This window comes from Coregonus clupeaformis, unplaced genomic scaffold, assembly GCF_020615455.1.
Source record: "Coregonus clupeaformis isolate EN_2021a unplaced genomic scaffold, ASM2061545v1 scaf2036, whole genome shotgun sequence".
Classification (NCBI taxonomy): Eukaryota; Metazoa; Chordata; class Actinopteri; order Salmoniformes; family Salmonidae; genus Coregonus; species Coregonus clupeaformis.
In genome coordinates this window covers 39,729-66,801 of record NW_025535490.1, presented here as the reverse complement: position 1 = coordinate 66,801, position 27,073 = coordinate 39,729, and the positions used below count along the sequence as shown (strand labels likewise).

Sequence of the window (27,073 nt, the reverse complement as noted above, 5' to 3'; positions counted from 1 at the left end):
TACGATTCAATCTTAGTCCTGTATTGACGCTTTGCCTGTTTGATGGTTCGTCGGAGGGCATAGCGGGATTTCTTATAAGCGTCCGGTTTAGAGTCACGCTCCTTGAAAGCGGCAGCTCTAGCCTTTAGCTCAGTGTGGATGTTGCCTGTAATCCATGGCTTCTGGTTGGGGTATGTACGTACGGTCACTGTGGGGACGACGTCATCGATGCACTTATTGATGAAGTCAGTGACTGATGTGATGTACTCCTCAATGCCATCTGAAGAATCCCGGAACATATTCCAGTCTGTGCTAGCAAAACAGTCCTGTAGCTTAGCATCTGCTTCATCTGACCACTTTTTTATTGACCGAGTGACTGGTGCTTCCTGCTTTAGTTTTTGCTTGTAAGCAGGAATCAGGAGGATATAAGTATGGTCAGATTTGCCAAATGGAGGGCGAGGGAGAGCTTTGTATGCGTCTCTGTGTGTGGAGTAAAGGTGGTCTAGAGTTTTTTTTCCCTCTGGTTGCACATTTAACATGCTGGTAGAAATGAGGTAAAACGAAAGGAAGACCCAGAGTTACCTCTACTGCAGAGGATAAGTTCATTAGAGTTACCAGACTCAGATATTACAGCCCAAATAAATGCTTCACAGAGTTCAAGTAACAGACACATCGCAATATCAACTGTTCATGGAGACTGCGTGAATCAGGCCTTCATGGTTGAATTGTTGCAAAGAAATCACTACTAAAGGACACCAATAATAAGAAGAGACTTGCTTGGGCCAAGAAACACGAGCAATGGACATTAGACCGGTGTAAATGTGTCCTTTGGTCTGGAGGGCCAAATTTGAGATTTTTGTTCCAACCGCCATGTCTTTGTGAGGCGCATGTGGGTGAACGGATGATCTCCGCATTTGTATTTCCCACCGTAAAGCATGGAGGAGGGGTGTTATGGTGTGGGGTGCTTTTCTGGTGACACTGTCTGTGATTTATTTAGAATTCAAGACACACTTAACCAGCATGGCTACCACAGCATTCTGCAGCGATACGCCATCCTATCTAGTTTGGGCTTATTGGGACTATCATTTGTTTTTCCAACAGGACAATGACCCAACACACCTCCAGGCTGTGTAAGGGCTATTTTACCAAGAAGGAGAGTGATGGAGTGCTGCATCAGATGACCTGGCCTCACAATCCCCGCAGAGTGAAGGAAAAGCAGCCAACAAGTGCTCAGCATATGTAGGAACTCCTTCCAAGACTGATGGAAAAGCATTCCGGGTTAAGCTGGTTGAGAGAATGCCAAGAGTGTGCAAAGCTGTCATCAAGGCAAAGGGTGTTTATTTGAAGAATCTCAAATATAAAATATATTTTGATTTGGTTAACACTTTTTTTGGTTACTACATGATTCCATATGTGTTATTTCATAGTTTTGATGTCTTCACTATTATTCTACAATGTAGAAAATAGTAAAAATAAAGAAAAACCCTTGAATGAGTAGGTGTTCTAAAACTTTTGACCGGTAGTGTACATTAACACACAGAAACAGCAAATCCTCCATATAATTAGTCTCATCGGACTAATAGTACTGTAGAGCTCTTTTTACTTGCACACAATATATCTGGGTCGCCCCGTCCTGCCCCTAGGGGTCCATCACAACCCAACACACCCCACTCAGCTTTAGGATCTTAGTGAAACATTCATTATTGGTTTCAGGAGTGTTAGACCAAGGCCAGAGTGACAACCCACAGGACGGCAGACCCCCAGGGCCAGGACTGAGCAGCCCAGCAGACCCCCAGGGCCAGGACTGAGCAGCCCAGCAGACTCCCAGGGCCAGGACTGAGCAGCCCAGCAGACCCCCAGGGCCAGGACTGAGCAGCCCAGCAGCTAGGGATTGCCTAAATTGGTACCTCCCCTGACGTGGGCCTGTTTTCAGTACAGACTCCTTTAGTCGTACTGTATTCCATATAAGGCATCCAGACCTTATGAAAGTTGCCCAGTATACCCTTCATCTTGTAATAAATCTAATCTGTTGTATTCGGTGCATGTGGCCAATAGAATTTGATTTGATTTGATTTGATTATCCCCACTACAACAAGAAAATACTTAAATACATGTAATTTTGTCCTTGAAACAATTAATTTAAATGGAATTCCATTCATTCCTATGGAGGACTGCTCCAATATGGCCGACCAGTGGCTTCAAAGCCTCTCAATGGCCAATACATAACGTCAGCAATACAGGGTTTATATACGTTATTGGTGCCAACCCACGTTTTGTAAACTGAATGGGGACTTCTTCTTCGATAAAATAAATGTTGCATTACCGCCACCTACTAGACTGGAGTATAACTCCCTTATATTCTGCTTTAAAAATATATATAATACAAATAAAAAAGAAGATATTATTATTAATAATAATACAAATAATACTAATACCCTACCATCTAACACTACACTCACAAAACATAATAAAAAATACCATTCTCCACTATTTACATCTATTTATTCCTACCTCGGGCCAACAGTCTGAAAGGATGGGACACCACCACTTAACACACCCTGTAACTCTTCTGATGTCAAGTCTCGCACATCCAAATACCTCTCTGCAGCTGCCACCACAACGTCTATTTTCTGTGACTTATGTTCCATCCCTGCAGTACAGTTGATAACCATTGCTATAAATGGCTAAAATCCAATCTTACTGAAACATATATGACTTGTTGGTTTATCCCTCTGTACTGGTACAGATCTACTCCTCCCACCACTCCTCTCAGGACCCTCCCCCTTGACCTATCTTCCTCTACTTCCTTCACTGCCTCAGCATATGACAACTTCTGCACTACTCTAACCCTGGAAACCTCAACCTGCCTCTCTCGCACAGGACATTTCTGATCCCCAGCCCCATGGCCACCCCTACAATAGCACACACTACTTTCCCCAATGCTACACATTCCTTTGTCTCATGCCCTTCTGCACACTTCTCACACCTAAGAACCTCCCACCTACACACTGCTGCCACATGCCCATAAGGTTGACACCTGTAACAACGTAATGGCACATAAGCTCGTACCGGATAACTTATATATCCTAACTTCACTTTATCAGGCAGACTCAATTTCAAAACTCAAAAGAACAGACAATGACTCCTCTGTTTCCCCACTCTCGCCAGCCTGTCTGCGTCGCACCAAACGACGAGCATCACAAACACCGGGAATCTTCCCCTTCAGTTGGTCAGCTTTTACATTTACCGCTACCGCAGTAATCACTCCTTTCAATGGCGCCCTTTTCTTGAGAGCGAAACAATTCACATTTCTTGCTCCCATTCGTTTAACTCTGAGCGCCTTCTCCCTCTGACCAGCAGAAACACAAAGAATTATCACCAGACCACTTCTGGTTACCCTCACCGATTCCACAGGATCCAACTCTGTTTTCACCCATCCTGAAACCACTAATGGATCAGCCAAAAGGCAAGGGTCCACTTTTTCCAAAACCTTCACTCCTACTGTCACAGACTCCTCGGTGCTAGCCTCGGGCTACGAGCACTTCACCACACCTACCACCTCCAATACTTCACCCTCATTCTCTTCCATTTCTCCTCCTGTCTTCAGCTCACTCTGCTTACATTTCCTACCATTCTTCTTTAACAAACCTTCTCCCTTTTTCCCATCATTTTTAACCGACTCAATCTCACCCTCTTCCTCCCTCTCTCTCTTAGACCTCCTCTGCCTCTCCTTTTCCCTCCATTCCTCCTCCGTATTCCAAGTATACGTCTCCTTGTGATAATACTGCACTTCTCCTGACATACATCCTGTTCTTGCCTTCTCAAGGGACGCCATTTAACAATGTCACAATCTCCGTACAATCAGCACCAACCCCTGGGGATGTAGCGCTCAGCAGTGCATCCCACTTGTAAAGCAGCTGCTTCGTCTTGATGTTCTTCTTTATCAATAGCTACTGCGACGCTTTTCCGTTTCAAATAAGCGCGCTCTCTTTCTCCCGGATTCGCTCAGTTCGCTCTCGCCTTGGTCCAGCTGTGATTTACAACCTGATAGCAATATCTGTAGGACTACCAAGAAATGTATTGGTGAATTATATTAATCATGCATTGAACTGCATCCTTCTGTTCTGACAACAATGCCTTACTGTACGTCATGAAATTTTTAGTGAAATAAAACTTATTTTTTTAAACTTTGTATAAAGTTGGTTTTGTAGCATAAACTGGTCATTTCATATTTTTGACTGATATGATTGTCTGTTTCATATCTGCAAAGCAGTTAAAACGCTGTCTGTTCCACTTTAAGGCATGCATATCTCCCACACAGATGCTTTTTTTTGTGTGGTGGGTCTGACTCAGTGGGTGGAGACTGAGGGGAGAGCTTTATTATAGGTTCTAGAACTACATGCAGCACCTCCCTGAGTTATTTAAGCACCACACCCATCCCAAGCCACAAAGACTGGACTATTCTACACCACTACAGCTCAGCTCGCTTCAGCACACTCAGGTAAGCTGACACTTCCTTTACATTCATTACAATCGATTTACCAAACAAATGGCTTCATCTGGCTCTTGGAAGGATTTCTTTCATTACCATTAAAAACTATCTGTGTGAGCTTTTGTTTTGCTTGTAGGGGACTAAACCCAAGTTAGATTCACAGTGTCGTCATTCGTTGTATCAGTTTATCTTATCTTCGTGTCCAGTAGAAGATATGTACGTTCAGGGTGCAGTCTTTTCTCTGTCTGAACAGTCCTGAGAAGGCAGTGATTCAGCCGTGCTACCTTCCTGAGACAGAGCTCTCTGCTGCTAGCTCCAGGGTGTGTCTGTGCTGGATGTCTGCCAAATGGGTTAGGGTGTAGGGGTTAGGGGTTAGGGGGTTAGGGTGTAGGGGTTAGGGGTTAGGGTGTAGGGGTTAGGGTGTAGTAGTAGGGGTTAGGGTGTGGTAGTAGGGGGTTAGGGGTGTAGTACTAGGGTTAGGGTGTAGTTAGGGTGTAGTAGTAGGGTTAGGGTGTGTAGTGGGGTTGGGGTGTAGTAGAAGGGGTTAGGGTGTAGTACTAGGGGGGTTAGGGTGTAGGGGGTTAGGGGTTGGGGTGTAGTGTTGGGGGTTAGGGGTGTAGTGGTTAGGGGTGTGGTAGAGGGGGTTAGGGGTGTGTGTTAGGGGGTTAGGGTGTAGGGGTTAGGGGTTAGGGTGTAGGGGTTAGGGTGTGGTAGTAGGGTGTAGGGTGTAGGGGTTAGGGGTTAGGGTGTAGGGGTTAGGGTGTGGTAGTAGGGGTTAGGGTGTGGTAGTAGGGGTTAGGGTGTAGGGGTTAGGGTGTGGTAGTAGGGGTTAGGGTGTAGGGGTTAGGGGTGTAGTGTTAGGGGTTAGGGTGTAGGGGTTAGGGTGTGGTAGTAGGGGTTAGGGTGTGGGGTTAGGGGTTAGGGTGTAGTGTTAGGGGTTAGGGTGTAGTAGTAGGGGTTAGGGTGTAGGGGTTAGGGTGTAGGGGTTAGGGTGTGGTAGTAGGGGTTAGGGTGTGGTAGTAGGGGTTAGGGGTTAGGGTGTAGGGGTTAGGGTGTAGTGTTAGGGGTTAGGGTGTAGTGTTAGGGGTTAGGGTGTAGTGTTAGGGGTTAGGGTGTGGTACTAGGGGTTAGGGGTTAGGGTGTAGGGGTAGGGGGTTAGGGTGTAGTGTTAGGGGTTAGGGTGTAGGGGTTAGGGTGTGGTAGTAGGGGTTAGGGTGTAGTAGTAGGGGTTAGGGGTTAGTAGTAGGGGTTAGGGTGTAGGGGTTAGGGGTTAGGGTGTAGTGTTAGGGGTTAGGGTTAGTTCTCTGTGCTAGTTAGTGTTTCATCAGGATGTGTCTAGGCTGGTTGTCTGCCAGATGGGTTAGGGAATAATAGTAGATAAACTGTGTTACTGCTAGTTAGTCATTTTGATAAAAAGACAGAGGGCTTGCTGCCTTAGATATCAACAGAAAGATGATTGGTTCAGAGAGACGCTGCAGTCAGTAGAATAATGTAATAATCTCCTGAGAGAACCAATAAGACCTTTGGATCGTCTCATAGTTACCCAACTCCCAGTGAAGGTGTGGTGATCAGGAGATTAAACTACATGGTTCTCAACCAGGCTCTAAAACAATCAACACTTCTCATCCCCCTCTACAGGACAGTCAACATGGCGCTGGTATCTGAGTTTCTGGGACAACTGTCTCTTAATGTGGGGGTAAGTAGCATTGCTATTGATCTTTCAATGTTGGTGTTAAACTCCAGTAGAAAATTACACTATAGTACTCCTACTACTACTACTGTAACAGTGGCCATCAATCTTCTGGTAATTATGTTTTCTGAATCTCCAGTCCTGTGAGCCCAAATACCCAACTGTCGTTCCTGCCCCTGACTTCGATCCAGACAAAGATGCAGCCAGAATAGAGACGGCTATCAAGACGAAGGGTAAGAGAGACATATAAGATTAAGAATAATACGTCTGTTTGTTCTGCTGTACAGCTGGGTTTAATCCTGGCTGGGTTTAATCCTGGCTGGGTTAGAGGCTGGGTTTAATCCTGGCTGGGTTTAGTCCTGGCTGGGTTAGAGGCTGGGTTTAATCCTGGCTGGGTTTAATCCTGGCTGGGTTAGAGGCTGGGTTTAATCCTGGCTGGGTTTAATCCTGGCTGGGTTTAATCCTGGCTGGGTTAGAGGCTGGGTTTAATCCTGGCTGGGTTAGAGGCTGGGTTTAATCCTGGCTGGGTTAGAGGCTGGGTTTAATCCTGGCTGGGTTTAATCCTGGCTGGGTTAGAGGCTGGGTTTAATCCTGGCTGGGTTAGAGTCTGGGTTTAATCCTGGCTGGGTTAGAGTCTGGGTTTAATCCTGGCTGGGTTAGAGTCTGGGTTTAATCCTGGCTGGGTTAGAGGCTGGGTTTAATCCTGGCTGGGTTAGAGGCTGGGTTTGGCCCTGGCTGGGGTTAGAGTCTGGGTTTAATCCTGGCTGGGTTAGAGGCTGGGTTTGGCCCTGGCGGGGTAAAAAAGCATCCATGTGGCAACAGTCTGTGGTATTTGTGAGTCAGCTTCCTGACTGAACTGGGAATGTTCCCAAGGCAATGCCTCAGTACTGGCAGCAGCCTCATATCACCAGTTAGTGGCATCTAGACAAGCTAGTTCCCTACAGACTGGAAGATACAACCCAGTTACCAGAGTGGCATAATGGATAGCCAGTTCACTATCATTCAATGCCTAACCACTGAAGACTTCATCATCAAGCAACATTTCTATTCAGATTTACTGATATCATTTTATTCAGTGAACAATGTCTCGTTATCTAGAACAATGTCCAGTTATTCCTGAATGATCTGATGTTATGTATATCTGGGATGTCGCCTCAGGAGTGGATGAAGCGACCATCATCAATGTTCTGACCAAGAGGACCTACAGCCAGAGGAGAGAGATCGCGTTCGCTTATGAGAGGAGAGCCAAAAAGGTACAGGTCAAATGACTCAACCAATCAGATCAACCAGGGTCCACTGGGTCAACTAATCAGACCAAACTAAGGTCAACTGACTCAACCAATCAGATAAACTAGGGTCAACTGGCTCAACCAATCAGATGACCCTTCACTGAGGATCTAATGTCACGTGAACTGTCATGACACCTGTGAGGGATCTGTCTCTTCTGTTCTGTCACTCTAGCATGTTCTGTCTCTTCTGTTCTGTCACTAACATGTTCTGTCTCTTCTGTTCTGTCACTAACATGTTCTGTCTCTTCTGTTCTGTCACTAACATGTTCTGTCTCTTCTGTTCTGTCACTCTAGCATGTTCTGTCTCTTCTGTTCTGTCACTCTCACATGTTCTGTCTCTTCTGTTCTGTCACTCTAGCATGTTCTGTCTCTTCTGTTCTGTCACTCTAACATGTTCTGTCTCTTCTGTTCTGTCACTCTAGCATGTTCTGTCTCTTCTGTTCTGTCACTAACATGTTCTGTCTCTTCTGTTCTGTCACTAACATGTTCTGTCTCTTCTGTTCTGTCACTAACATGTTCTGTCTCTTCTGTTCTGTCACTAACATGTTCTGTCTCTTCTGTTCTGTCTCTTCTGTTCTGTCACTAATATGTTCTGTCTCTTCTGTTCTGTCACTCTAACATGTTCTGTCTCTTCTGTTCTGTCACTCTAGCATGTTCTGTCTCTTCTGTTCTGTCACTCTAGCATGTTCTGTCTCTTCTGTTCTGTCACTAACATGTTCTGTCTCTTCTGTTCTGTCACTAACATGTTCTGTCTCTTCTGTTCTGTCACTAACATGTTCTGTATCTTCTGTTCTGTCTCTTCTGTTCTGTCACTAACATGTTCTGTCTCTTCTGTTCTGTCACTAACATGTTCTGTCTCTTCTGTTCTGTCACTAACATGTTCTGTCTCTTCTGTTCTGTCTCTTCTGTTCTGTCACTAACATGTTCTGTCTCTTCTGTTCTGTCACTAACATGTTCTGTCTCTTCTGTTCTGTCACTAACATGTTCTGTTTCTTCTGTTCTGTCACTTCTGTTCTGTCACTAACATGTTCTGTCTCTTCTGTTCTGTCACTAACATGTTCTGTCTCTTCTGTTCTGTCACTAACATGTTCTGTCTCTTCTGTTCTGTCACTAACATGTTCTGTCTCTTCTGTTCTGTCACTCTAGCATGTTCTGTCTCTTCTGTTCTGTCACTAGCATGTTCTGTCTCTTCTGTTCTATCACTAACATGTTCTGTCTCTTCTGTTCTGTCACTTTAGCATGTTCTGTCTCTTCTGTTCTGTCACTAACATGTTCTGTCTCTTCTGTTCTGTCACTCTAACATGTTCTGTCTCTTCTGTTCTGTCACTAACATGTTCTGTCTCTTCTGTTCTGTCACTCTAACAGTCACATGTCTCTTCTGTTCTGTCACTCTAGCATGTTCTGTCTCTTCTGTTCTGTCACTAACATGTTCTGTCTCTTCTGTTCTGTCACTAACATGTTCTGTCTCTTCTGTTCTGTCACTCTAACAGTCACATGTCTCTTCTGTTCTGTCACTCTAGCATGTTCTGTCTCTTCTGTTCTGTCACTAACATGTTCTGTCTCTTCTGTTCTGTCACTAACATGTTCTGTCTCTTCTGTTCTGTCACTCTAACAGTCACATGTCTCTTCTGTTCTGTCACTCTAGCATGTTCTGTCTCTTCTGTTCTGTCACTAACATGTTCTGTCTCTTCTGTTCTGTCACTCTAACATGTTCTGTCACTCTAACATGTTATGTCACTCTAACATGTTCTGTTTGTTCTGTCACTCTAACATGTTCTGTCTCCTCTGTTCTGTCACTAACATGTTCTGTCACTAACATGTTCTGTCTCTTCTGTTCTGTCACTAACATGTTCTGTCTCTTCTGTTCTGTCACTAACATGTTCTGTCTCTTCTGTTCTGTCACTCTAACATGTTCTGTCTCTTCTGTTCTGTCACTCTAACATGTTCTGTCTCTTCTGTTCTGTCACTCTAACATGTTCTGTCTGTTCTGTTCTGTCTCTAACATGTTCTGTCTCTTCTGTTCTGTCACTCTAACAGTCACATGTCTCTTCTGTTCTGTCACTCTAACATGTTCTGTCTCTTCTGTCACTCTAACTGTAGCATGTCCTGTATCTAACTAACATGCTCTGTGTTTCTCTCCTGTAGGATCTGATGACAGCCCTGAAGGGGGCTCTGTCTGGGTCTCTGGAGACTGTGATCTTAGGTCTGATGAAGAGTACAGCTCAGTATGATGCCTCCGAGATCAAAGGATCCATGAAGGTACAGGACACTCCCTTTCAATCAACCAAACCTGTACTGTCCTCTCCTGGTAGCATGTCCACAGTAACTAACCCTTTTAAATCATGTGAGCGCTGTGTCGTGGTATGTACTGCTCTCTCCTGGTAGCATGTCCACAGTGCAGTTGGGTGGGATAATGGCCACTGGAGATAAAACAGACATTGTAATATAATCCTGACCTTATAGTATAATGTTCTGGTAATGTAACATACCTGTGTATCTTCAGGGTCTAGGAACGGACGAGGAGGTGCTGATAGAGATTGTCTGTTCTCGCAGCTCCTCAGAACTGGCTGAGATTAAGACGGTCTACAAGGAACGTGAGTCTGAACCCACCCTACAGTTATAATATATGATGTTATATTTATATGTCTGAAACCTGCCATCAGCAGGAGGTCCAACCACCATCATTAGGACTATCTTACCTAGTACCACGTTACGTCTTTAGACAACACCGAGTTTTAGGCTTGTGGGAAAATGATGATGTAGCTGAATGTATCATGTTGTCCTTTGTAATATGAATGTATCTGATATATCTAATCAATCCTTCCACCCCAACCCCCCCACCCCCAAAAAAAAAAACATATTGTAAAGTGGTTATCCCACTGGCTATAAGGTGAATGCACCAATTTGTAAGTCGCTCTGAATAAGAGCGTCTGCTAAATGACGTAAATGTAAATGTATCGATCTCCTCAGTGTTCAAGAAGGATCTGGAGAAGGACGTGGCTGGAGACACCTCAGGAGACTTCGCCAAACTGCTGCTGGCCCTGGTCCAGGTATGACCCTAACTAACCCTGGTCCAGGTACGACCCTAACTAACCCTGGTCCAGGTACGACCCTAACTAACCCTGGTCCAGGTACGACCCTAACTAACCCTGGTCCAGGTACGACCCTAACTAACCCTGGTCCAGGTACGACCCTAACTAACCCTGGTCCAGATATGACCCTAACTAACCCTGGTCCAGGTACGACCCTAACTAACCCTGGTCCAGGTACGACCCTAACTAACCCTGGTCCAGATATGACCCTAACTAACCCTGGTCCAGATATGACCCTAACTAACCCTGGTCCAGGTATGACCCTAACTAACCCCGGTCCAGGTACGACCCTAACTAACCCTGGTCCAGGTACGACCCTAACTAACCCTGGTCCAGGTACGACCCTAACTAACCCTGGTCCAGGTCTGGCCCTAACTAACCCTGGTCCAGGTACGACCCTAACTCCCGTCCGGTATGACCCTAACTAACCCTGGTCCAGGTATGACCCCTAACTAACCCTGGTCAGGTATGACCCTAACTACCCGTCCAGGTATGACCCTAACTAACGGTCCAGGTACACCCTAACTAACCCGGTCCAGGTATGACCTAACTAACTCCGGTCCAGGTATGACCCTAACTCCTGGTCCAGGTATGACCCTAACTAACCCTGGTCCAGGTATGACCCTAACTAACCCTGGTCCAGGTATGACCCTAACTAACCCTGGTCCAGGTACGACCCTAACTAACCCTGGTCCAGGTACGACCCTAACTAACCCCGGTCCAGGTACGACCCTAACTAACCTGTCCAGGTACGACCCTAACTACCTGGTCCAGGTACGACCCTAACTACCCCGGTCGGTATGACCCTAACTAACCCTGGTCCAGTACGACCCTAACTAACCCTGGTCCAGGTATGCCCTAACCTGGTCAGGTATGACCCTAACTAACCCTGGTCCAGGTATGACCCTAACTAACCCTGGTCCAGGTATGACCTAACTAACCCTGGTCCGGTATGACCCTAACTAACCCTGGTCCAGGTATGACCCTAACTAACCCTGGTCCAGGTATGACCTAACTAACCTGGTCCAGGTATGACCCTAACTAACCCTGGTCAGGTATGACCCTAACTAACCCTGGTCAGGTATACCACTCAGTTACAAACCCTGGTCCAGGTATGACCCTAACTAACCCTGGTCCAGGTATGACCCTAACTAACCCTGGTCCAGATATGACCCCTAACTAACCCTGGTCCAGGTACGACCCTAACTAACCCCGGTCCAGGTATGACCCTAACTAACCCCGGTCCAGGTATGACCCTAACTAACCCCTGGTCCAGGTATGACCCTAACTAACCCTGGTCCAGATATGACCCTAACTAACCCTGGTCCAGATATGACCCTAACTAACCCTGGTCCAGGTACGACCCTAACTAACCCCGGTCCAGGTATGACCCTAACTAACCCGGGTCCAGGTATGACCCTAACTAACCCCGGTCCAGGTATGACCCTAACTAACCCCGGTCCAGGTATGACCCTAACTAACCCTGGTCCAGATATGACCTAACTAACCCTGGTCCAGATATGACCCTAACTAACCCTGGTCCAGATATGACCCTAACTAACCCTGGTCCAGTCACCCACAACCGTCCATATGACCTACAACCTTGGTCCAGGTATGACCCTAACTAACCCTGGTCCAGGTATGACCCTAACTAACCCTGGTCCAGGTATGACCCTAACTAACCCCGGTCCAGGTATGACCCTAACTAACCCCGGTCCAGGTATGACCCTAACTAACCCCGGTCCAGGTATGACCCTAACTAACCCTGGTCCAGGTATGACCCTAACTAACCCGGTCCAGTATGACCCTAACTAACCCGGTCCAGGTATGACCCTAACTAACCCGGTCCAGGTATGCCTAACTAACCCCGGTCCAGGTACATCCTAATAACGTCCAGGTACGACCTACAACTTGGTCCAGGAGTATACCCTACTCCGTCCAGGTATGACCCTAACTAACCCTGGTCCAGGTATGACCCTAACTAACCTGTCCAGGTATGATCCCTAACTAACCCTGGTCCAGGTATGACCCTAATTAACCCTGGTCCAGGTATGACCCTAACTAACCCTGGTCCAGGTACGACCCTAACTAACCCCGGTGGAGGTACGACCCTAACTAACCCTGGTCCAAGTATGACCCTAACTAACCCTGGTCCAGGTATGACCCTAACTAACCCTGATCCAGGTATGACCCTAACCCTAACTAACCCTGGTCCAGGTATGACCCTAACTAACCCTGGTCCAGATATGACCCTAACTAACCCTGGTCCAGATATGACCCTAACTAACCCTGGTCCAGGTACGACCCTAACTAACCCCGGTCCAGGTATGACCCTAACTAACCTGGTCCAGGTATGACCTAACTAACCCCGGTCCAGGTATGACCCTAACTAACCCTGGTCCAGGTATGACCCTAACTAACCCTGGTCCAGATATGACCCTAACTAACCCTGGTCCAGATATGACCCTAACTAACCCTGGTCCAGGTACGACCCTAACTAACCCCGGTCCAGGTATGACCCTAACTAACCCTGGTCCAGGTATGACCCTAACTAACCCCGGTCCAGGTACGACCCTAACTAACCCTGGTCCAGGTATGACCCTAACTAACCCTGGTCCAGATATGACCCTAACTAACCCTGGTCCAGATATGACCCTAACTAACCCTGGTCCAGAAATGACCCTAACTAACCCTGGTCCAGGTACGACCCTAACTAACCCAAGTCCAGGTATGACCCTAACTAACCCTGGTCCAGGTACGACCCTAACTAAGCCTGGTCCAGGTATGACCCTAACTAACCCTGGTCCAGGTATGACCCTAACTAACCCTGGTCCAGGTATGACCCTAACTAACCCTGGTCCAGGTATGACCCTAACTAACCCCGGTCCAGGTATGACCCTAACTAACCCCGGTCCAGGTATGACCCTAACTAACCCGGTCCAGGTATGACCCTAACTACCCCGGTCGGTATCCTAACTAACCCCGGTCCAGGTATGACCCTAACTAACCCCGGTCCAGGTATGACCCTAACTACCCCGGTCGGTATGACCCTAACGTCGTATACCCTAACTCCCGGTCCAGGTATGACCCTAACTAACCCCGGTCCAGGTATGACCCTAACTAACCCCGGTCCAGGTATGACCCTAACTAACCCCGGTCCAGGTATGACCCTAACTAACCCCGGTCCAGGTATGACCCTAACTAACCCCGGTCCAGGTACGACCTAACTAACCCCCGGTCCAGGTCGACCCTAACTAACCCCGGTCCAAGTACGACCCTAACTAATCCCTGGTCCGGTATGACCCAACTAACCCTGGTCCAGGTATGACCCTAATTAACCCTGGTCCAGGTATGACCCTAACTAACCTGGTCCAGGTACGACCTAACTAACCCGGTGGAGGTACGACCCTAACTAACCCTGGTCCAAGTATGACCCTAACTAACCCTGGTCCAGGTATGACCCTAACTAACCCTGGTCCAGGTCACCCTAACTAACCGGTGGAGTCACCCTAACTAACCCTGGTCCAAGTATGACCCTACTAACCTGGTCCAGGTATGACCCTAACTAACCTGATCCAGGTATGACCCTAACCCTAACTAACCCTGGTCCAGGTATGACCCCTAACTAACCCTGGTCCAGATATGACCCTAACTAACCCTGGTCCAGATATGACCCTAACTAACCCTGGTCCAGGTACGACCCTAACTAAGGTCCAGGTATGACCCCTAACTAACCCTGGTCCAGGTATGACCCTAACTAACCCCGGTCCAGGTATGACCCTAACTAACCCTGGTCCAGGTATGACCCTAACTAACCCTGGTCCAGGTATGACCCTAACCCTAACTAACCCTGATCCAGGTATGACCCTAACTAACCCTGATCCAGGTATGACCCTAACTAACCCTGATCCAGGTACGACCCTAACTAACCCTGGTCCAGGTATGACCCTAACTAACCCTGGTCCAGGTATGACCTACTAACCCTGGTCCAGGTATGACCCTAACTAACCCTGGTCCAGGTATGACCCTAACTAACCGTCAGGTATTACCCTAACTAACTCGTCCAGGTATGACCCTACTAACCCCGTCCAGGTATGACCACTAACCCCGGTCCGTATGACCCTAACTAACCGTCCAGGTATGACCCTAACTAACCGGTCCAGGTATGACCCTAACTACCCCGGTCCGGTATGACCCCACCCCGGCATATGACCCTAACTACCCCGGTCCAGGTATGACCCTAACTAACCCGGTCCAGGTATTAACTACCCCGGTCCAGGTATGACCCTAACTAACCCGGTCCAGGTAGACCCTAACTAACCCGTCCAGGTATGACCCTAACTAACCCCGGTCCAGGTATGACCCTAACTAACCCTGGTCCAGGTATGACCCTAACTAACCCTGGTCCAGGTATGACCCTAACTAACCCTGGTCCAGGTATGACCCTAACTAACCCTGGTCCAGGTATGACCCTAACTAACCCTGGTCCAGGTATGACCCTAACTAACCCTGGTCCAGGTATGACCCTAACTAACCTGGTCCAGGTACACCCTAACTAACCCCGGTGGAGGCGACCCTAACTAACCCTGGTCCAAGTTGACTCCCTAACTCAACCCTGGTCCAGGTATGACCTAACTAACCCTGGTCCAGGTACGACCCTAACTAACCCCGGTGGAGGTGCAACCCTAACTAACCCTGGTCCAGTATGACTCCCTAACTAACCCTGGTCCAGGTATGACCCTAACTAACCCTGATCCAGGCTATGACCCTAACCCCTAACTAACCCTGGTCCAGGTATGACCCTAACTAACCCTGGTCCAGATATGACCCTAACTAACCCTGGTCCAGATATGACCCTAACTAACCCTGGTCCAGGTACGACCCTAACTAACCCCGGTCCAGGTATGACCCTAACTAACCCTGGTCCAGGTATGACCCTAACTAACCCGGTCCAGGTATGACCCTAACTCAACCCTGGTCCAGGTATGACCCCTAACTAACCCTGGTCCAGATATGACCCTAACTTAACCCTGGTCCAGATATGACCCTAACTAACCCTGGTCCAGGTACGACCCTAACTAACCCGGTCCAGGTATGACCCTAACTAACCCTGGTCCAGGTATGACCCTAACTAACCCGGTCCAGGGTCGACCCTAACTAACCCTGGTCCAGGTATGACCCTAACTAACCCTGGTCCAGATATGACCCTAACTAACCCTGGTCCAGATATGACCCTAACTAACCCTGGTCCAGATATGACCCTAACTAACCCTGGTCCAGGTACGACCCTAACCCAAGTCCAGGTATGACCCTAACTACCCTGGTCCAGGTACGACCCTAACTAACCCTGATCCAGGTATGACCCTAACTAACCCTGGTCCAGGTATGACCCTAACTAACCCTGGTCCAGGTATGACCCTAACTAACCCTGGTCCAGGTATGACCCTAACTAACCCTGGTCAGTTGACCTACTAACCCGGTCCAGGTATGACCCTAACCAACCGGTCCAGGTATGACCCTAACTAACCCCGGTCCAGGTATGACCCTAACTAACCCCGGTCCAGGTATGACCCTAACTAACCCCGGTCCAGGTATGACCCTAACTAACCCCGGTCCAGGTACGACCCTAACTAACCCCGGTCCAGGTATGACCCTAACTAACCCTGGTCCAGGTATGACCCTAACTAACCCTGGTCCAGGTATGACCTTAACTAACCCTGGTCCAGGTATGACCCTAACTAACCCTGGTCCAGGTATGACCCTAATTAACCCTGGTCCAGGTATGACCCTAACTAACCCTGGTCCAGGTACGACCCTAACTAACCCCGGTGGAGGTACGACCCTAACTAACCCTGGTCCAAGTATGACCCTAACTAACCCTGGTCCAGGTATGACCCTAACTAACCCTGATCCAGGTATGACCCTAACCCTAACTAACCCTGGTCCAGGTATGACCCTAACCCTAACTAACCCTGGTCCAGGTATGACCCTAACTAACCCTGGTCCAGGTATGACCCTAACTAACCCTGGTCCAGGTATGACCCTAACTAACCCTGGTCCAGGTATGACCCTAACCCTAACTAACCCTGATCCAGGTATGACCCTAACTAACCCTGATCCAGGTATGACCCTAACTAACCCTGATCCAGGTATGACCCTAACTAACCCTGGTCCAGGTATGACCCTAACCCTGACAGTAACTTGTCTGTAATTGATTTGATACAGTTACACGCTGTATTTCATTGATCCTGTTGTATTCTTATCTGTTGCCAGGCCAAGAGGGCAGAACCCTCCAGTGTGGTGGACTATGAGAAGATAGATGAAGATGCCAGAGTAAGAACCAAAATCTCTGTCACTATGGCTACATCAACCATATCTAAACATCTATAAATGAATCAGCCCAGCTGTTTGAGTTGAGTAAAGGTTCACTACAATAGAAGTTTTACATAATGGTGTCTAGTATGATACCGCACAGGGCCCTGTATGTTTATTGGTGTAAAGCCATTTACATACTGTATATACAATGGTATGTATGTTATCGCTCCAGGCCTCGTATGTTTAAGGTTATTAGTACGGCCATCTAATAGATACAGTGGGGGAAAAAAGTATTTAGTCAGCCACCAATTGTGCAAGTTCTCACTTAAAAAGATGAGAGAGGCCTGTAATTTTCATCATATGTACACGTCAACTATGACAGACAAAATGAGGGAAAAAAATCCAGAAAATCACATTGTAGGATTTTTAATGAATTTATTTGCAAATTATGGTGGAAAATAAGTATTTGGTCAATAACAAAAGTTTCTCAATACTTTGTTATATACCCTTTGTTGGCAATGACACAGGTCAAGCGTTTTCTGTAAGGTTTTCACACACTGTTGCTGGTATTTTGGCCCATTCCTCCATGCAGATCTCCTCTAGAGCAGTGATGTTTTGGGGCTGTCGCTGGGCAACACGGACTTTCAACTCCCCTCCAAAGATTTTCTATGGGGTTGAGATCTGGAGACTGGCTAGGCCACTCCAGGACCTTGAAATGCTTCTTGCGAAGCCACTCCTTCGTTGCACGGGCGGTGTGTTTGGGATCATTGTCATGCTGAAAGACCCAGCCACGTTTAATCTTCAATGCCCTCGCTGATGGAAGGAGGTTTTCACTCAAAATCTCACGATACATGGCCCCATTCATTCTTTCCTTTACACGGATCAGTCATCCTGGTCCCTTTGCAGAAAAAACAGCCCCAAAGCAATGATGTTTCCACCCCCATGCTTCACAGTAGGTATGGTGTTCTTTGGATGCAACTCAGCATTCTTTGTCCTCCAAACATGACGAGTTGAGTTTTTACCAAAAAGTTATATTTTGGTTTCATCTGACCATATGACATTCTCTTCTGGATCATCCAAATGCACTCTAGCAAACATCAGACGGGCCTGGACATGTACTGGCTTAAGTAGGGGACACGTCTGGCACTGCAGGATTTGAGTCCCTGGCGGCGTAGTGTGTTACTGATGGTAGGGTTTGTTACTTTGGTCCCAGCTCTCTGCGGTCTCACTAGGTCCCCGTGTGGTTCTGGGATTTTTTGCTCACCGTTCTTGTGATCATTTTGACCCCACGGGGTGAGAGATCTTGCGTGGAGCCCCAGATCGAGGAGATTATCAGTGGTCTTGTATGTCTTCCATTTCCTAATAATTGCTCCCACAGTTGATTTCTTCAAACCAAGCTGCTTACCTATTGCAGATTCAGTCTTCCCAGCCTGGTGCAGGTCTACAATTTTGTTTCTAGTGTCCTTTGACAGCTCTTTGGTCTTGGCCATAGTGGAGTTTGGAGTGTGACTGTTTGAGGTTGTGGACAGGTGTCGTTTAGACTGATAAGTTCAAACAGGTGCCATTAATACAGGTAACGAGTGGAGGACAGAGGAGCCTCTTAAATAAGAGTTACAGGTCTGTGAGAGCCAGAAATCTTGCTTGTTTGTAGGTGACCAAATACTTATTTTCCACCATAATTTGCAAATAAATTCATAAAAAATCCTACAATGTGATCTTCTGGATTTTTTTCTCTCAATTTGTCTGTCATAGTTGACGTGTACCTATGATGAAAATTACAGGCCTCTCTCATCTTTTTAAGCGGGAGAACTTGGACCATTGGTGGCTGACTAAATACTTTTTTTCCCCACTGTATGTGTTCTTCCCAGGCCCTGTATGACGCTGGAGTGAAGAGGAAAGGAACGGATGTGGCCACCTGGATCTCCATCATGTCAGAGAGGAGTGTTCCCCACCTGCAGAAAGGTACATACCTGGCAGACTGACTAACACCGGCAGAAAGGTACATACCTGGCAGACTGACTAACACCTGCAGAAAGGTACATACCTGGCAGACTGACTAACACCGGCAGAAAGGTACATACCTGGCAGACTGACTAACACCGGCAGAAAGGTACATACCTGGCAGACTGACTAACACCGGCAGAAAGGTACATACCTGGCAGACTGACTAACACCGGCAGAAAGGTACGTACCTGGCAGACTGACTAACACCGGCAGAAAGGTACATACCTGGCAGACTGACTAACACCGGCAGAAAGGTACATACCTGGCAGACTTAACACCGGCAGAAAGGTACATACCTGACAGACTGACTAACACCGCAGAAAGGTACATACCTGGCAGACTGACTAACACCGGCAGAAAGGTACATACCTGGCAGACTGACTAACACCGCAGAAAGGTACGTACGCAGACTGACTAACACCGGCAGAAAGGTACATACCTGGCAGACTGACTAACACCGGCAAAAGGTACATACCTGGCAGACTGACTAACACCGGCAGAAAGGTACATACCTGGCAGACTGACTAACACCGGCAGAAAGGTACATACCTGGCAGACTGACTAACACCGGCAGAAAGGTACATACCTGGCAGACTGACTAACTCCGGCAGAAAGGTACATACCTGGCAGACTGACTAACACCGGCAGAAAGGTACATACCTGGCAGACTGACTAACACCGGCAGAAAGGTACGTACCTGACAGACTGACTAACACCGGCAGAAAGGTACGTACCTGGCAGACTGACTAACACCGGCAGAAAGGTACATACCTGGCAGACTGACTAACACCGGCAGAAAGGTACATACCTGGCAGACTGACTAACACCGGCAGAAAGGTACATACCTGGCAGACTGACTAACACCGGCAGAAAGGTACATACCTGGCAGACTGACTAACACCGGCAGAAAGGTACATACCTGGCAGACTGACTAACACCGGCAGAAAGGTGCGTACCTGGCAGACTGACTAACACCGGCAGAAAGGTACATACCTGGCAGACTGACTAACACCCCGGCAGAAAGGTACATACCTGGCAGACTGACTAACACCGGCAGAAAGGTACATACCTGGCAGACTGACTAACACCGGCAGAAAGGTACATACCTGGCAGACTGACTAACACCGGCAGAAAGGTACGTACCTGGCAGACTGACTAACACCGGCAGAAAGGTACGTACCTGGCAGACTGACTAACACCGGCAGAAAGGTACATACCTGACAGACTGACTAACACCGGCAGAAAGGTACATACCTGGCAGACTGACTAACACCGGCAGAAAGGTACATACCTGGCAGACTGACTAACACCGGCAGAAAGGTACATACCTGGCAGACTGACTAACACCCGGCAGAAAGGTACGTACCTGGCAGACTGACTAACACCGGCAGAAAGGTACATACCTGGCAGACTGACTAACACCGGCAGAAAGGTACATACCTGGCAGACTGACTAACACCGCAGAAAGGTACATACCTGGCAGACTGACTAACACCCGGCAGAAAGGTACGTACCTGACAGACTGACTAACACCGGCAGAAAGGTACGTACCTGGCAGACTGACTAACACCGGCAGAAAGGTACATACCTGGCAGACTGACTAACACCGGCAGAAAGGTACATACCTGGCAGACTGACTAACACCGGCAGAAAGGTACATACCTGGCAGACTGACTAACACCGGCAGAAAGGTACATACCTGGCAGACTCGACTAACACCGGCAGAAAGGTACATACCTGGCAGACTGACTAACACCGGCAGAAAGGTACATACCTGGCAGACCGACTAACACCGGCAGAAAGGTACATACCTGGCAGACTGACTAACACCCGGCAGAAAGGTACATACCTGGCAGACTGACTAACACCGGCAGAAAGGTACATACCTGGCAGACTGACTAACACCGGCAGAAAGGTACATACCTGGCAGACTGACTAACACGGCAGAAAGGTACATACCTGGCAGACTGACTAACACCGGCAGAAAGGTACATACCTGGCAGACTGACTAACACCGGCAGAAAGGTACATACCTGGCAGACTGACTAACACCGGCAGAAAGGTACATACCTGGCAGACTGACTAACACCCGCAGAAAGGTACATACCTGGCAGACTGACTAACACCGCAGAAAGGTACGTACCCTGGCAGACTGACTAACACCGGCAGAAAGGTACGCATACCTGGCAGACTGACTAACCCGGCAGAAAGGTACGTACCTGGCAGACTGACTAACACCGGCAGAAAGGTACATACCTGGCAGACTGACTAACACCGGCAGAAAGGTACGTACCTGACAGACTGACTAACACCGGCAGAAAGGTACATACCTGGCAGACTGACTAACACCGGCAGAAAGGTACGTACCTGGCAGACTGACTAACACCGGCAGAAAGGTACATACCTGACAGACTGACTAACACCTGCAGAAAGGTACATACCTGGCAGACTGACTAACACCGGCAGAAAGGTACATACCTGGCAGACTGACTAACACCGGCAGAAAGGTACATACCTGGCAGACTGACTAACACCGGCAGAAAGGTACATACCTGGCAGACTGACTAACACCGGCAGAAAGGTACATACCTGGCAGACTGACAAACACCGGCAGAAAGTGACGACCTGGCAGACTGACTAACACCGGCAGAAAGGTACATACCTGGCAGACTGACTAACACCGGCAGAAAGGTACATACCTGGCAGACTGACTAACACGACTACCGGCAGACTGACTAACACCGCAGAAAGGTACATACCTGGCAGACTGACTAACACCTGCAGAAAGGTACATACCTGGCAGACTGACTAACACCGGCAGAAAGGTACATACCTGGCAGACTGACTAACACCGGCAGAAAGGTACATACCTGGCAGACTGACTAACAGAGACTATAAGCATATACCAGCTACATGAACCGAACTCATATGAATAGTACATGGCATCAGTATGAGCATGTTCTGTCTCTGTGGATGTTAACAGATCCCTGTCCTCCCGAGGTGTTTGACAGGTAAATGGAAGTCTGACTGTGTGATGTCTGCTCCAGTGTTTGACAGGTATAAAAGCTACAGTCCATACGACATGCAGGAGAGCATCAGGAAGGAGGTGAAGGGAGACCTGGAGAAGTCCTTCCTCACACTCGGTAAGTCATTACTTTAAACCAGGGGTGTCAAACTTATGCCACGGAGGACCGAGTGTCTGCGGGTTTTTGGTTTGTCCTTTCAATTAAGACGTGGAAAGCCAGATGAGGGGAGTTCCTTACTAATTCGCGACCTCAATTCATCAATCAAGGACAAGGGTGGAGAGAGAACCTGAAGATACTCGGCACTCTGTGGAATGAGTTTGACATGTGCTTTAAATCTACCATTACTGATTCAACTAGATTATAACTCCATAAATCAACAGCCAAACTACTGTAGCAGGTTATCTGACAGTTCCTCTGTCTCTGTGTCCCAGTTGAGTGTTTTGAGAACAAGCCGCTGTACTTTGCCAACAGACTCGCAGAGGCCATGAAGGTAATTAATAAAACATGTACAGTATATATTCCTGGTTCTTTACTATTCTAGTTATTTGGGACTTGGGGAACAGATGTAGAAACAGTACAACACGTCTCTGAATACAGCAGATAGCAGCAGATAGCAGCAGCAGATAGCAGCAGCGGATAGCAGCAGCGGATAGCAGCAGATAGCAGCAGCAGATAGCAGCAGATAGCAGCAGCAGATAGCAGCAGATAGCAATAGCAGCAGCAGATAGCAGCAGATAGCAGCAGATAGCAGCAGCAGATAGCAGCAGCAGATAGCAGTAGTTTACACCACGTTGCATCATGTAGTGCTGAGAAGTTCAGATTGCTTAATGTGCAGAGTACTGCTACTCCTACTGCTAGCTGCTACTCCTACTGCTAGCTGCTATTCCTACTGCTAGCTGCTACTCCTACTGCTAGCTGCTACTCCTACTGCTAGCTGCTACTCCTACTGCTAGCTGCTACTCCTACTGCTATCTGCTACTGCTACTGCTAGCTGCTACTGCTATTCCTACTGCTAGCTGCTACTCCTACTGCTAGCTGCTACTCCTACTGCTAGCTGCTACCCCTACTGCTAGCTGCTACCCCTACTGCTAGCTGCTACTCCTACTGCTAGCTTCTACTCCTACTGCTAGCTGCTACTCCTACTGCTAGCTGCTACTCCTACTGCTAGCTTCTACTCCTCTGCTGGCTGCTACTCCTACTGCTGGCTGCTGTCTCTGCTACTCTACTACTGCTGCTGCTGCTACTGCTAGCTGCTACTGCTACTGCTATCTGCTACTGCTACGCTACTGCTAGCTGCTATTCCTACTGCTAGCTGCTACTCCTACTGCTAGCTGCTATTCCTACTGCTAGCTGCTACTCCTACTGCTAGCTGCTACTCCTACTGCTAGCTGCTATTCCTACTGCTAGCTGCTATTCCTACTGCTAGCTACTACTCCTACTGCTAGCTGCTACTCCTACTGCTAGCTGCTATTCCTACTGCTAGCTGCTACTCCTACTGCTAGCTGCTACTCCTACTGCTAGCTGCTACTCCTACTGCTAGCTGCTACTCCTACTGCTAGCCTACATACTGTGTGTCTCTCCTGTCCAGAGTAAAGGGGCTATGGAGAAGGTGGTGTTAATATGATGTCTATTTAGAATCTGCAAGGTGATCATTTAATGTCTATTTATAATCTGCAGGGTGATAATAGACATCAAAACTAGACATCAAAACATGAAGACATCAAAACTATGAAACAACACATATGGAATCATGTAGTAACCAAAAAATTGTTAAACAAATCAAAATATATTTTATATTTGAGATTCTTCAAATAGTCACCCTTTGCCTTGGTGACAGCTTTGCACACGCTTGGCATTCTCTCAACCAGCTTCACCTGGAATGCTTTTCCAACCGTCTTGAAGGAGTTCCCACATATGCTGAGCATTTGTTGGCTGCTTTTCCTTCACTCTGCGGTCTGACTCATCCCAAACCATTTTAATTTGGTTGAGGTTAGGGGATTGTGGAGGCCAGGTCATCTGATGCAGCACTCCAACACTCACCTTCTTGGTAAAATAGCCCTTACACAGCCTGGAGATGTGTTGGGTAATTGTCCTGTTGAAAACAAATGATAGTCCCACTAAGCCCAAACCAGATGGGATGGCGCATTGCTGCAGAATGCTGTGTCTTGAATTCTAAATAAATCACAGACAGTGTCACCAGCAAAGCACCCCCATACCATAACACCTCCTCCTCCATGCTTTACGGTGGGAAATATACATGCGGAGATCATCCGTTCACCCACACCGCGTCTCACAAAGACACTGCGGTTGGAACCAAAAATCTCCAATTTGGACAAAGTACAAATATCCACCGGTCTAACGTCCATTGCTTGTGTTTCTTGGCCCAAGCAAGTCTCTTCTTATTATTGGTGTCCTTTAGTAGTGGTTTCTTTGCAGCAATTCGACCATGAAGGCCTGATTCACAGTCTCCTCTGAACAGTTGATGTTGAGATGTGTCTGTTACTTGAACTCTGTGAAGCATTTATTTGGGCTGCAATTTCTGAGTCTTTTAACAAATAGGACTATCTCCCCCCAAATATAAAATATATTTTGATTTGTTTAACAGTTTTTTTGGGGGGGTTACTACATTTATTATTTCATAGTTTTAATGTCTTCACTATTATTCTACAATGTAGAAAATAGTAAAAATAAAGAAAAACCCTTGAATGAGTAGGTGTTCTAAAACTTTTGACTGGTAGTGTATATTTATAATCTGCAGGTTGATAATAATCTGTATATTTATCATCTGCAGGGTAAAAGTGCGAAGGAGAAGGTGGTGACGAGGATCATGGTGTCTCGCTGTGAAGTCGACCTCATGAAGATCAGAACAGAGTTCAAGAGTCAGACCGGCAAGTCTCTGTCCCAGACCATCTCTGTGAGTACTACACTACCAATAATACACCACATCAATACCACTGCACCCTAGCACCTCCCCACACTAACACAGTCTCTGTAGCAGACCATCACTGTCAGTAACACACCACTCCACCCTACTGTACCACCTCCTCACATCCTCTCTCCTCATCTCCTTCTACAAACCCCATTGGAGGAGAAAGCCAGAGGTCCCTCCCCTCTGACCTTCTCCTCCAATGGGTTTTGAGAAGGAGAGAGAGTACGCAATCTTCCGCATGTCTGCTAGGCCCTAATCCTGATGTCTCTGCCCACCATGACCCCACCATGACCCCACCATGACCCCACCATGACCCTGTGCCTCTCTCCTCTCCAGGAGCACACTAAGGGGGATTACCAGAAGGCCATGCTAGCTCTGTGTGGAGGAGATGACTAAACATCATCTGGACATCATTAACCTACAAGCCTTCGGTGTACTGGTCATTATGTCCGCTGCTGGGAAGGTTGATTACTAGACTACAACCCCCACTGGACTACAACTCCCTACATCACCTCACCTACGTTAGAGGTTGACTAATACTATTGGACATTATATCATATGGATATTCATAGCTTCAAAGAGATGGCATCATTCTACTGAAGTCTTTCGTTAGATGAATATGGTGAACCCACTGCTTACATGTAACAAACTTAGTCAACTGGTAATAAAGTTACTTTGCTAAAGTGTTCTTCACGTTTATTTTTGAGATTTTAGTCATTTAACAGAAGCTCTTATCCAGAGCGACTTACAGTAGTGAGTGGATACTTTTTAGTACTGGTCCCCCGTGCGAATCGAAACCTCAACCCTGGCATTGCAAACGCTCTACCAAGTAATTTTCCAATATCACATCTTGACCCATTTCCAGGAGGAAGGAAATGGTCAGTTTGTAATCAAATGCAGTTGCTATAAGTGACCACTAGAGTGTGCTAGAGTAGTAGAGGTAGTTGGGTAGCTACTCTAGAGATACTCTTCTTCTCTGGCCTGAAACTAGTTGTATTCATTTACAGGACATCAACACATCCTAAAAAACTAAACAGGATGTCATTTAATCTTCTCATGTTTCCACTGAAAAGGCTGTATTAAATGATTTAAACAGTGTGTTTTTCTGTGTTTGTTTGGAGCTAATATTTTAATAAAAAATGTTAATTGAACCTCCAGCAGAGCATACTCCTAAACAAGCTGCTGTATGTAGTGGTAGTGGTAGTGCTGCTCTAAACAAGCTGCTGTATGTAGTGGTAGTGCTGCTCTAAACAAGCTGCTGTATGTAGTGGTAGTGCTGCTCTATACAAGCTGCTGTATGTAGTGGTAGTGCTGCTCTAAACAAGCTGCTGTATGTAGTGGTAGTGCTGCTCTAAACAAGCTGCTGTATGTAGTGGTAGTGGTAGTGCTGCTCTAAACAAGCTGCTGTATGTAGTGGTAGTGCTGCTCTAAACAAGCTGCTGTATGTAGTGGTAGTGCTGCTCTAAACAAGCTGCTGTATGTAGTGGTAGTGCTGCTCTAAACAAGCTGCTGTATGTAGTGGTAGTGCTGCTCTAAACAAGCTGCTGTATGTAGTGGTAGTGCTGCTCTAAACAAGCTGCTGTATGTAGTGGTAGTGCTGCTCTAAACAAGCTGCTGTATGTAGTGGTAGTGGTAGTGCTGCTCTAAACAAGCTGCTGTATGTAGTGGTAGTGCTGCTCTAAACAAGCTGCTGTATGTAGTGGTAGTGGTGTCTGCTCTAAACAAGCTGCTGTATGTAGTGGTAGTGTGTCTGCTCTAAACAAGCTGCTGTATGTAGTGGTAGTGCTGCTCTAAACAAGCTGCTGTATGTAGTGGTAGTGCTGCTCTAAACAAGCTGCTGTATGTAGTGGTAGTGGTAGTGCTGCTCTAAACAAGCTGCTGTATGTAGTGGTAGTGCTGCTCTAAACAAGCTGCTGTATGTAGTGGTAGTGGTAGTGCTGCTCTAAACAAGCTGCTGTATGTAGTGGTAGTGCTGCTCTAAACAAGCTGCTGTATGTAGTGGTAGTGCTGCTCTAAACAAGCTGCTGTATGTAGTGGTAGTGCTGCTCTAAACAAGCTGCTGTATGTAGTGGTAGTGGTAGTGCTGCTCTAAACAAGCTGCTGTATGTAGTGGTAGTGGTAGTGCTGCTCTAAACAAGCTGCTGTATGTAGTGGTAGTGCTGCTCTAAACAAGCTGCTGTATGTAGTGGTAGTGCTGCTCTAAACAAGCTGCTGTATGTAGTGGTAGTGCTGCTCTAAACAAGCTGCTGTATGTAGT

The 27,073-nt window shown here is 47.2% G+C and overlaps 1 protein-coding gene across 3 annotated transcripts; it reads left to right on the top strand.

Moving 5' to 3' along the window:
• Positions 1-4,380: 4,380 nt before the first annotated feature.
• Positions 4,381-25,504, top strand: LOC121531507 (annexin A2). 3 transcript variants are annotated; one of them, XM_041836754.2, is made up of 13 exons: positions 4,381-4,480; positions 6,110-6,167; positions 6,301-6,394; positions 7,320-7,414; positions 9,596-9,709; positions 9,954-10,044; positions 10,421-10,500; positions 16,816-16,875; positions 18,726-18,819; positions 21,909-22,004; positions 22,319-22,377; positions 24,679-24,801; positions 25,153-25,504. In XM_041836754.2, the coding sequence occupies exons 2-13, from the start codon at positions 6,120-6,122 to the stop codon at positions 25,210-25,212; spliced, it is 1,014 nt and encodes a 337-aa protein (XP_041692688.1). In that variant the 5' UTR covers positions 4,381-4,480; positions 6,110-6,119; the 3' UTR covers positions 25,213-25,504. The 3 variants fall into 3 exon arrangements, with proteins under 3 accessions (XP_041692688.1, XP_041692687.1, XP_045075026.1); XM_041836753.2 differs by having other exon boundaries at positions 4,412-4,481; positions 6,080-6,167; XM_045219091.1 differs by lacking the exon at positions 4,381-4,480 and having other exon boundaries at positions 6,042-6,167.
• The last annotated feature ends 1,569 nt before the right edge of the window (positions 25,505-27,073 follow it).

What these genes read in the sequence shown, in the direction of transcription:
- LOC121531507 (XM_045219091.1), top strand. Translation starts at nt 6,057, where the DNA reads ATGGTTCTCAACCAGGCTCTAAAACAATCAACACTTCTCATCCCCCTC. An exon ending in GACGGCTATCAAGACGAAGG is followed by an intron (nt 6,395 to 7,319) that starts GTAAGAGAGACA and finishes ATGTCGCCTCAG; the next exon opens with GAGTGGATGAAGCGACCATC. An exon ending in CTCTGTCCCAGACCATCTCT is followed by an intron (nt 24,802 to 25,152) that starts GTGAGTACTACA and finishes TCTCCTCTCCAG; the next exon opens with GAGCACACTAAGGGGGATTA.